This window comes from Leptonotus elevatus, chromosome 2 (assembly GCF_054856555.1).
Source record: "Leptonotus elevatus isolate MCC_2025b chromosome 2, RoL_Lele_1.0, whole genome shotgun sequence".
Classification (NCBI taxonomy): domain Eukaryota; kingdom Metazoa; phylum Chordata; class Actinopteri; order Syngnathiformes; family Syngnathidae; genus Leptonotus; species Leptonotus elevatus.
In genome coordinates, this window is record NC_141240.1 from 40,453,128 (window position 1) to 40,465,136 (window position 12,009).

Consider the following 12,009-nt stretch of genomic DNA (forward strand, 5'->3'; position numbering starts at 1 on the left):
AACGTCATTTCATCACATTTTGAAATTAAAATAATCCTCACGAATCAGTGAGTGGTGAGCACACCTGGATGGATTAATCAGTTTGTCCACTCATGAAAGACAGGAAACAAAGGAGTGGTGTTAAATTCAGAAAGTAGTCAAGCTGTGCAAAAGCCCACAATAATAATAATAAAATTATTATTATTATTATTATAATAATTTTATATAATAATAATAATAATAATAATAATAATAATAATAATAATGTGTACCACAACAATGTTTAAAACATGCTTCAGACGATTTGAATGGTAAGTAGACTTATATAGCGCTTTGAACTGTAGCACAGCAATCAATTTTTGGTAAAAAATCTGACATGCAGTAAAAAATAAAATAAAAAAAAGAAGAAGAAGGGCTATAAAACGTAATAGCATTTTTGACTGACAATTAAAAGCAGGAAAACTGTATTAAGAAATAATCTTTATTATTTTCCTGACTATAAATTGTAGAACACTGTTATGTATTTTACATGGACAATTTTCATTAGAGAACAGTATATGGAAAAGTAGTTCATCCGATACTCTATTCTTGTCATGCATTATGTGCCTATTAACATTGTGAGCCGCCTTCCTTTCTTTCTTGATCGTTTGTGTGCCAGAGGAGATCAAATGTGACTAAATGTGTCCTATCCAAACAATTGTAACCGTGACCTACTTGAAGCGACAACAACAATTCCCGTAAAGGAAGTTCTTATAAGGAAAGGAACCACAGAAAGTATCATTGGAAATGCTCTAAGGGCTACTTTCTCTCCTTTGTGTGAAAAACAAACAAACCTATGCATCTGAGAATAGCTGTAAAGATTAGAAGCTTATGTTGTTGCTATAGACTCTATAGTAAAGAGGCTCCTCTCGGACACTTGAATGAGAAACTGTTTTGTTTTCTGGAAAGAGTTGGGAATCTAAGATTTAGACAGTAAAACCCCTTTTAATGTCTGTAAGGATGTAGCATGCCTATGTTTCTGTCTTTCAATGATCTTCAGTGCAACCGGGATATGCTGTACATCTCTCACCCCGGGGCCTCGCTCCCACCACAAAAGAACATCAAGACCAGAACTTGAGATGGCAAATCCAGGTCCGGGAAGTAAAAAACCCTGCCACAGTTTGGCTTTAGCCACAGGCGCTTCGACTCAACCCGCAGGTAATCACGCTCTTACCTGCCAGAGTGTATATTCATCTGCCAGGAAAGTTGTTAGAGTGTAATTCCAAACAAATCCATGAAACACTGGGGGTGTTGCTAGAGTCTATCCCAGCTGTCTTTGGGCAGTAGGCGGGGTACACCACAAACTGGATGCCAGCCAATCCATGACACACACAAATAAACAACCATTCACACCCAGGGACAATTAAGAGCATTCAATTAACCTGCCACGCATGTCTTTGGAATGTGGGAGAAAACCGGAAAAAGCGGAAGAAAACTCACGCAGGCACGGGGAGAACATGCAAACTCCGCCCAGAAAGGCCGAAGCCCGGACTCGATCTCACGGCCTCGGCACTGCATTAAAAGGTGGATTCAAGGATTTTTTTTTGTCCCTGCGCCTTCCGGGTGGATCGTCTTAATGATTGTTTTTCGATCCTGCCAATCAATCTGCCGTAATGACTTGCGTGCTCATTCCTAGCTGTGCATGCGCACTTGGAGTGTTTGTGGCATGTAGCCGCTGAGCTTCGGATTCAGCCATTCATCGTTGCTAGATTTGCCACCCGTCGCGGTTTTCCCAGAATTCTTCTCTTTTTTTTTTTTTTATCCAGATTCCCCGGGAAAATAACAATCTCTCCCGAGACACAATTTGTCCCGGAAAAATGCCAAAAGCTCATTTGATTTCCTTCATTCTGTAGTCTAAAAATGTCCCCTTTACTACTGTGGAACACTTTGTCACAGAGTGTGCCGCCGGCGATCCGTTTTGGTAGGTGCACTTTGGATGACCGTAATTCTGGCACCATTTGTCCTATCTGAAAAATACCAACGGTGTCTGAAAGCTAATACCTTGCTCTTTACAGAAAAAGTACTGTTATTACGGTCATTTCTGTCCTGCCACTCACCGAAGCCAGGGAGGTCACAATGAAAGAGTGCAGAGAGAAACACAGCGGGAGATTTTCAGACGTCACATTTCGACATCAATTCAAACAAAACATTTTAAACAAGATGGTATGTTGCCTATATTGCCACAGGTTGGTTTGTTTGTGTACGTCTTGTTTGCACTTTACTGTGTGTGTAACAAGCTGAATATTCCACTAAGTTCAGTTTGTTTTGTGATGAGGGACATACATTTCATTAAAGGCTGAGACGTGCAGCTTTGGAGGTCCAAAAATGCCCAAATAGTAAAACATAATTAAATAAATACGTGGAACTAAAAACGGATATAAAACATACTTCAAAATTTAAATACAAAAAATAAATATAAATGTAAAAAACCAACAACAAAAATATATACATAAATTAATAAAAGTAAAGAGAAATACAAAAATAAAAACGATTCAGAAAATAAAAAATATAAAAATAAATGTGGAAATAAATACAAAAATAGTATATAAATAGATTTGAATATAAATCAACAAGTAAAAAGGCTCTGCTCTCATATTTATTTACTTCATGCTGCAGAGGCTTTCAGCATGACATGCCTCATGAAATGTTATCCATATGAGAGGGGGCGTTCCCAACTCCGTCAACAAGAAACCAGGGTAACGACAGGCACGAGGCAGCCAGACTTAAATGATCCTTTTTTCTTCTTCTTTTTTTTTTTTAGACAGCGCTGCTTTATGAAAATAGATGACTTGTATTCACATGAATTTTGTTAATTTACTCAGTTGGAGCACAATTCATCTGTTTTTAAAAATTGTGGAGCATAGATTTATCGTTTTGCATGAACTGGTTTTTAAAACATTCTACCATGGAAAAACGTGTTTCGTGACAAATCTAATTACTGGTCTTAACATGCTATTGCTTGCTTGAAGAGCACTTCTACTTTGTACCTACACCTTGAAGGATCTATAACTCAGTGTGAGTGGCTCCGTGCTTTATTCTTTACTGTGGCTTTTAAATTGTTGAAAAGGAAAGGTAAAATATTGATTGTATTTTGCTTCTATTTTACAATATTTATTTTTAGTGGTGCTTTTGCTGGTATATTGGGTGCCCCGCCATTCAAGTTTTTGGCATGACTTGATGGTATCTGGTCAGTTTGGGATCTGCGTAATATAGGTTCCAGATAAAATCTGTCTAATGTAAATAACTGTACATGATACAATGGTAATGAATGCCAAGTTTCTGTGATCATTTGAGAACTATTAAACATAAAAAAAGAATGATCCTAAGAATAACAAGTGGCATAAATCAAAAAAGTCAGGTTTAATCCAATTATTTATGTCAAATTGCCAAGTGTATTCTATGTTAAATAAACAAAAGGAGAAGAAAAAGAAGAAAAGAACTACTGTACAGACAGAAATTCCGCCTAGGAATTTGCTGCAGGCGTTTTGGCAGCCTCGCAGAATTTTCTCAACATTTATTGAGCCGGGCAAAAAATGTCACAGAACACAACTAAACAAAATATGGCACCAAAATCACATACTGCGTATTGAATTCTCATCTTAATTTATGTACAAATGTATTAGTGAAAACTGGGCCTGTTTATTTGATCACAAAGCTATTATTCTGCTGTGGGAATAGCGACAGGTGGATAAACAGGCTAATTACACCTGTCCTTCAGTCAAAGAGAGAGAAAGAAAGAGAATTTCATTGTTCCGCCTGTCACTATATATCACTGTCGTGTTAGAAGAGCAAAGAGACCTTCCTTGGTTTTCTTTGGTCCCCTCGGGTCTCCTGGTGTTCGGTTTAGGTGAACGGTATGAGATTTTTTCTAATAGGTTTTTTGGTGAGCTAACAAATACACGCACGCACGCACATACACATACTCACCCACACACACACAATAAATAAATAAATAAATAAATAAAGAGCAATGATGATGACATTTCCGAATGAACAATACTGAGATCTTTATAAAAAAGAAAAAAAAAGAAAAAAGGAAAAAAAAAAAGAAGAAGAGCAAAGAGACATTATTACCAAATAAATCACAATTGTCATGAAAATATGTGAAAAATTGGAAATGTGATCAATTCACCTAACGATCGCTCACCAGTCACATCGCAGTGGTTGAGAATGATTGTTTTATTAGCCTGTTCTCACAAGAATCATTATTCAATTATGCATTGAAACAGAAGAACAGATGGAGGCGCCACCTCGACCACAACTGTTCGACTTCCATGGTGTGTTAATGACAAAATTCGCCACTGACAACTGGGAAAACGTAAAGAACTTCAAGGCCAAACCAGATGACATTGTTATAGCAACATATCCGAAATCAGGTAAGCTTATGTGTATGAATTGCTCATAATTTCATTGGTCAATGAAACTTTTTTGTTTGTGTAATGATTTTCGGAATAACCGGAGAGTGGATCCCACAAATGCAGAGACACAAAGGGTGTGGCTTGACAAATTTAATAGTACGCAGCGGAATTCTACAACACAAAGCGCTGGACGAAGCCAGGAGAAAAACAGTTAACAAAAGTCACTTTCAAAGTATGCAAGGAAAATAAAGTAACAAAAATACACAACGCGAATAAGAAAAAAACAAAAACTAAAACGAGCTCTACAAAGCGGATAAACTAAAAGCGACGTGGGAAGAACAACACGTGGATACTAATCACTCAAGCGTAAAGCTGAGGAAACACAAAACGACGGAGCAAAAAAAGGCTCAACGCGTGGCTAACAAGCACTCAGGCAATAAGCTGAGGAAACAACAACATAAAACTACGTGTCAAAAGACTCACACGACAAACACGAAGTCAGAATAAAGCTCTTGGGCGAGGACGTAGCAGGGTCAATACTCCGACGAGGAGTTTCGGCAGTTCCAGTCCCCATAAAGCGTTAATTTGTGAATGAGAAAAAGGTGCGGCGCAGGAGGACACGCCCCTCTACTCAATCAGAGACTGAAAAAAAACAAAAACACAACGCAATGAAAAGCACAACCATAACAGTTTGCCTCTGCAAAATACGTTATTGTCTACTTTTGTTGTGACCTCAGGAACCACATGGGTCTGTTACCTCCTGGATCGAATGTACTTTGGGGAAACGCATCCAGAGAAAGAGGCATCCCTCCCTCTGTTTTTGAGAGTACCATATCTGGAGCAAAGCGTCCCAGGTCGTCCCAAAGGTAAAAAAAATAAAAATATGTGTCACTGATAGATTACATGCTGTAGATAAGATTAGATACAATCGACCTTCTATCATAGCTTTTCGCTGTGGATTAGGGCCCGACCAATATGCATTTTTTTAGGCCGATGCCGATTTTTGGCAATAAAAAATACAGATTGCCGATTAATCTGCAGATTATTTAAAAATATATATTAATGCATAAAATTATCCCACCCACCCAATTCCTTTTCAATGGGTGTCACTTACGCACAAACTTTGGCTATTATTCTCTGCTTTGAATAACAAGTCCATAGTATGATCTTATCAAAACATTTCATGAAGTATACTAGGTTATTGTATAGATTTAAGTGTCAATAATAAAACCATTCTTACTTGTTTACAACTGCTTCAAAGAATTAACATTTTCTTTTATATATTTTTATCTTGTGTTATTTTCACAAATCTTGGGACTTATTGTGCTAACCTGGGACCTCTGGGATTGTATTTCGTGCCATTTCACGTGGAAATGTGAGATAAGACAAAACAAAACAAAAAAACTCTGGATGTTTGCATCCTTGAATTTTGAGAAAAGAAAGTCTATATATATCCACTTGAAATATAACTTGGAAGGACAATGTCAAATTAAAACAATAAGAAAGTGAAAAAAGAATCAAATAAACAAATAGTTAAAGTTACTGAACTGTACTCCGATTGAATTCTATTAAAATAACTCATTTTTCACACATTGAGGAGTATTGTGTAATCCTACCTGTGAGTATGTGTTCCCACAGCATTTGTGTGTGAATATTCGTTATTTGAAGGAAATCGATGCTAACTCCTGTTAGCATCGATTTGAATGGGATCCTCCCTTCACTTTTAGCATGAGCGCTAGGCTAGCGATGTTTTAAAAACAAAGCATGTTTTGTATTTAAATATACAGTGGTGGTTATTCTTATTGTCGTGTCTTAATTCCAAGTGGGATGTCATTAAACAGCTTAAAGGACGCTGAGGGACAACAGAATAACATACGCTACACACTTGCTAGTTGCTAATGCTATGCAAGCAAAATGGTGCATTCAGGGTACTTTCACAGGGTCGGAAACTTCGGTTTTCTTTGATGATAATGTTTTAAGGGGAAAATAGTTTAATAATTGAAGGGCAATAATCGGCCGCCGATGAATCGGTCGGGCCCTACAGTGTGAATGACTAGTTTGTTCTGTTGTTCGTGAAGGAATAGACTTGATAGAACAACTCACTATCACTCCTCGCCTCATTAAAACTCATCTGCCAGTCCAGCTTGTACCAGAGACATTTTGGGAGCAAAACTGTAAGGTAAAAAGTGGGCCACGTCTACATACAACTGTGGCAGGTGAAGAAAAGTGCCGCAGTTGCAGCTTCCTTTTCCGTGCAGGTAATCTACGTGGCTCGCAACCCGAAGGACGTTGCAGTGTCCCACTTCCACTTCAGCCAAATGAGCAGCGCCCACCCTGACCCGGGAGATTGGAATGGCTTTCTACAAAGATTCATGCAGGGGAAAAGTGAGGTCAAAGTGTCAAGTGTATTTTTGTCAAACAGGCTCTTCCATCCTTCATGAATGTGCTCTTTCGTGGCTTCAGTGGCGTATGGAGCTTGGCATGAGCATGTGGTCGGCTGGTGGGAGAAGAAGCAAACGTACCCGAATCTGCATTACATTTTCTATGAAGATCTTTCTGAGGTAAAATGTTAGCGCGTTGTTTACTTGCTAAAGTGTGCACAACGTCTGAGTTCTATTTGAAAGTCCCTGTACAGTGAAAACTCAACTCAAACTCAAATTGATTTAACGAGCACTTTTAAAACAAACATTGTTGCATACAAAGTGCTGTGCACGCGTAAACCAGCTCATCTCCATCTGTTGAGTAGCAGCACTTGTGGCTAAAGCCAAACAGTTTCAGGAGTTTTACTTTCTGGACCTGGATTCTCCAACCCTGGCCTTCAGTAGGATCTGGTCCACTGACCTGAGCCCCGAGGTGTGTAAGGGTGGAGGAGCTTAGAGAGCTTAGGTGTCCCAAGATCATTTAAAATTCTAAAATAAAAGAACCTTAAAACGAACTGTAAAATGTGCAGGGAGCCAGTGAAGTGAGGCCAGAATTGGAGTTACGTGCTCTCACCTCTGAGCTCCAGTTCAGACAAATGGGGACGTTTGAGGGAAGACTGGCTGACTCCAAAATAAAGTAGTCTAGCTGAGATTTCTCAGAGTTGAGGTTCTTGGTGTTGTTGTGAAAGGAGAAGGTGCCTAAATAAAAATAAAATAAAAAGCCGGATTTAACAACAGCACCAATTTGATGGTCCAATTTAAAATCCAATTTTGAGACGGTTGGCTTTAGAAAAGACAGGGTGGGATGTACGAAAGCCACTGGGACCAAACACCATATCTTCTGTTTTCTTATCATTGAATATTCAAGAAGTTCAGTACCATCCAGGCCTTGATTTCCTTCAGACAGAACAAAAGTGGTGTTAAGGAGAAAGAGTCATTTTTACTGAGCACGATGTAGGTCTGACTGTCACCCAAGGGGCAGCAAATATACAATGAACACAGCAGGGGTCCCAAAATAGAACCCTGTGGAACACCATACGTCACTCAGTGGGTCACAATGAGACTCAGAAGACGCAAGGCTAAAACCAAAACAAAAATTCTTGTAAATTTGCCAAATTCGAATGATAATTTTTTTTTTGCCAAGTAAAAAAAATAAGGCTTCAAAATCATGAAACGCTGTGGGCATGTCCACCGAATTTGCTGAAACCACACCCCTTTCAACTGTCAAATACCACATTTACGACCTCGAACAATTGATGCGGCCTTATAAGGCATGCTTCTCATGCCATCTTGACATGTTTGAGCCACACAATACATCCCCCTAAAGCATAGGTGTCAAACTCCGGTCCTGGGGGGGCCGCAGTCCTGCAGGTTTTGGAGGTTTCCCTCTTCCAACACAAGCTGATTCCAATCAGCAGGATCATTATCAGGCTTATGCAGAGCTTGCTGATGAGCTGATCATATATCAGCTGTGTTGGAGAACGGAAACATCCAAAACCTGCAGGATTGCGGACCTCCAGGACCGGAGTTTGACATCTATGCCCTAAAGTCTCCAGTGGCCGGGTTGTCGTGGGGCTTTTCCACACTGTGACAATGAGGCACTCTAATGTGAGCACGCCAGCGTGAAGCCTTTCTCTATTTACTGGATATTATGACGGCGTATTAGGGCCATGTAAAAATATATATTTTTAAGAGGGCGGGGGCAATATTTGGAGAAAAAACGTTATCAAATTTGTGAGAGAAAAAAGACGCAAATTTGTCACTTTATAAACTCGCAAATTTGCGAGAAAAAACGTTACGAGAAATAAACGTAGCGTAATACTCGAATGCTTGTGCCAAAACTTTTCAGTCTGGTTTTCAAACAAGGAGGTAGTAATGGCTGTAAACGCCTTGCTTTGTGAAGGTCCACATCCTGAGGATCAAGCATTTAAGTTTGTTTGTTAAAATAAATATTTACTTGTACATTTATGTTACCAGAATTATTATTTACACATTCATACATGTTGGTATTTTTTGTGTACAAGTAGCTAAGTTGATGTGTCGAATCTGCCGCTCTCCGTCATTCATTTGCATTTACCTAAAGTATGCTAACTTCTGATTGGTTAGTGTTAGTCAGCCGATCAGGAAGTGTTGTCGCTCTAGCTGCCGCGTATGACGAGTAAAGTTGAAATTAAGAATGAATCCGTCTCTATCCTGCCTTTCCATTTTATAAACAGTGTCCCATTAACCACCAACAAATCCTCACATTAGACTCTAGCTATGCTACGTGAATTTCTCGTAGGTTTTATTAAGTCGCACATTAAAAAAAAAAAAAACATCTCGGAATATTACCCCCGCCCTCTAGAAAAAAAATCTACATTTATACTTGGCCCTGATACGCCGTCGTAGGATGTCATGTCGGATTCATGAAAATGAAAAAATTCCCCCCTCCACTCTTCCGTCTTACTGTGACATGCTGCCAATGGGGTGCTCTGAAGGAACAAGGCCAACAGCGATCCAGATTGCGGCATGTCCTCATTGCACCGGATAATTGCTGATGTGAATGAAGTCGCGCAAGTGCTTACATAGTGGGGGAGGGGCAGTGCATACTGGATGCATCACTGGACCTGTTTTAAATCTTTGGAAACCTGAAATGGTGGGAAACTGTTTCATGTCATAAGTAACATAAAAGTCTCAGTCTTTGCACATTATTTGAGCTATTTTCTTCAAACATGTTCAATATATTAAAGTGGAAGTCATCCGTAAACATTTCTAGACAATAATATGTTATGTGTGACCTCACTAGTCTAAACATGACATTCTGATTAATATGACATTTTTGGAATATGAGTTATGCAGCAAATTGGAGCTGTTTTTATCCATCTCAGGGGGCGGCCATTTTGCCACTTGCTGTCGACTGAAGATAACATCACAGTTGCTCAGGGCTCAGGCAACGGCCAATCGATTGGTCAGTCGACAGCAAGTGGCAAAATGGCCGCCCCCTTGAAATAGATAAAAACGAGTGGATTTTGCTGCTTAACTCATAATCCACTAACGCAATATTAACCAGAAACCATAATTAAGATCAGTGGGGCTGCATAGAACATATTGTCCAAAAAAAGAATTTGGGGGGAGTGACTTCCCCTTTAAGAAACAAATATCTGAGTTCACTTTACGGGGTCTTTACACTTTCATTTTGTGAACTTTTATGAAATATGATTGCGCTGTGTTTGCTGCTATCAATATTTGAAGTACTTTCAATTATCACATTCACCCTACATACAAGTTGCCACAAACGATACCAAGCAACTGCTGACTTACAGCAATGGCTGCTTGCTTAGGCTGAAAAAGAATCTGGACGAAAGATACCCAAACCAAAACTGAAAACAATTGGCGATATTAAGAGAAAAGAACATTTGAAAGGGGGGGGGGTGATTGTGGCCGGGCAATGTTTACATGTCAATCGACCACCTGTTATTGTCTAGAGTCAGAGGCGCCAATGCGAAGGGGAGGGGGCTTAAGGGCAGCAAAGCAGGAAGAGGAAGGGGAGGGGCTTTTTGGGATGCTGGAATTATAATGGCGACGACAAGTGGGAGGGACGACACAGACACATGGGGAATTAATGGCGTTTGGTCATAACATGTGCTGTCCAGAAATTTCTGAAAAATAAAACCTTCGAAGGAACTGTTCACCGATCTCAAGTGAATCTTTCAGGAACACGCGGAAAACTATTGGATTGTTTTCCATCAAGTGCATGTTGTGATTTGAGTCTGACCAAGGCTTCCACGTGTGTAGAACTTGGGACGTGAGATGGACAAGCTGTGCGGCTTCCTTGGCGTGTCTCTCTCAGCCGAGCAGAAGGAAAGCATCGTGACTGCTGTGCAATTTGACAACATGAAAGACAACAAACTGACCAACTTCACCAACGGCCCCTTAATGAATCTGAAGGTGTCTCCTTTCATGAGAAAAGGTACAGAACAAGATGGCCGTGCCCGCAAACGGATCAGTTGCAATGTGGTCTGAATTGATCTCTCTGCCTTTTGAAGGGAAAGTAGGTGACTGGAAGAATCACTTCACCGTGGCCCAGAGTCGACTCTGTGACGAGCACTACAAGCAGCAAATACGATCCGCTGGACTGCACTTTCGCACTGAAGTTTAAAGGCTTAAGCTGATCAAACAAACCGGTTCTTCTTTCGAGCCTGTTGGTATCTCGTCAAACTGCACCAGCAAGCCGTTTAAAGATGTCCTTCTTGTCATCATTGTCTTCCTTCATTTGATTATAGAAATGAATTCGCTGTTAAACAGAACCAACAGTAATTTAGCCATACTCAACAAAAATATAAACGCAACGCTTGTTTTTGCTCCCAGTTTTGATGACATCAACTCAAAGATCTAAAACTTCTTCCACATACACAATATCAGCATTTCCCTCAAATATTGTTCACAAACCTGTCTAAAACTGTGATGGTGAGCACTTCTCCTTTGCCGAGATAATCCAGCCCACCTCACAGGTGTGCCATATCAAGATAATGATTAGACAGGTGTGCCTTAGACTGCCCACAATAAAAGGCCACTCTGAAAGCCCCCCCCCACCCCACTCCCCGCAATCCCCCTTCCCAATAAAACAAGACTGCACCTTTCTGCCTTTTATTGTGAGCAGACTCAGGTCCAATCCAGACGGAAGCAAAGCCGGCTTGGTTCCTCAAACAAATCTCGTCCACACAGAAGCATTTCAAGACTTGCGTGTGTCCAAAAGTAGACGCTGAGGACGTTTCACGGCTGTAATGTATATGCCAAGCCTGGAGTGGCGCTGTAGCGCAGCCACGGGGAGTTAACGGAAAAAGTAGGAGAAGAGTCAATCAACTTGATTGCAATCTACAGAACAAACATGGCGTTGCATGTATCAAAACAACATGAAAAAGACGAACACAGGAGGAGTGACAATCGCGGGTGATTCAAGTACAACACCGCTTGTTGAACGTGGGAATAAAGGAGCAAAATATTTAAACTGCCCACAATAAAAGGCTACTGTGAAAACAAAACTGCAGCTTTCAGAACGGCCTTTTATTGTGGGCAGTCTAAAGCACACCTGGTGCACTAATCATGGTGTCTAATCAGCATCTTGATATGGTACACCTGTGAGGTGGGATGGATTATTTCGGCAAACGAGAAGTGCTAACTATCACAGATTTAGACTGCTTTGTGATCAATATTTGAGAGAAATGCTGATATTG

At 40.1% G+C, this 12,009-nt stretch overlaps 1 protein-coding gene and 1 long non-coding RNA gene across 2 annotated transcripts; one reads left to right on the plus strand and one right to left on the minus strand.

The window, feature by feature from the left end:
- The first annotated feature begins 2,993 nt into the window (after positions 1-2,993).
- LOC147180033 (cytosolic sulfotransferase 3-like) lies at positions 2,994-11,249 on the plus strand. The gene is made up of 8 exons (XM_086068549.1): positions 2,994-3,033; positions 4,248-4,394; positions 5,114-5,242; positions 6,455-6,555; positions 6,635-6,761; positions 6,840-6,937; positions 10,571-10,745; positions 10,822-11,249. The coding sequence occupies exons 2-8, from the start codon at positions 4,256-4,258 to the stop codon at positions 10,932-10,934; spliced, it is 882 nt and encodes a 293-aa protein (XP_085924675.1). The 5' UTR covers positions 2,994-3,033; positions 4,248-4,255; the 3' UTR covers positions 10,935-11,249.
- LOC147180034 (uncharacterized) lies at positions 4,519-6,326 on the minus strand. Its single transcript, XR_015094066.1, has 3 exons — positions 5,993-6,326; positions 5,134-5,211; positions 4,519-5,018 (listed from the first exon to the last, which is right to left on the minus strand). It is a non-coding gene; the product is annotated as an uncharacterized LOC147180034 (long non-coding RNA).
- Positions 11,250-12,009: the final 760 nt, after the last annotated feature.

Excerpts from the sequence above, each read along its gene's own strand:
- LOC147180033 (XM_086068549.1), top strand. The coding sequence starts at position 4,256 with ATGGAGGCGCCACCTCGACCACAACTGTTCGACTTCCATGGTGTGTTA. Across the intron at positions 6,762-6,839 it reads AAGATTCATGCAGGGGAAAA|TGGCGTATGGAGCTTGGCAT; the intron begins GTGAGGTCAAAG and ends TCGTGGCTTCAG. Across the intron at positions 10,746-10,821 it reads GTCTCCTTTCATGAGAAAAG|GGAAAGTAGGTGACTGGAAG; the intron begins GTACAGAACAAG and ends TGCCTTTTGAAG.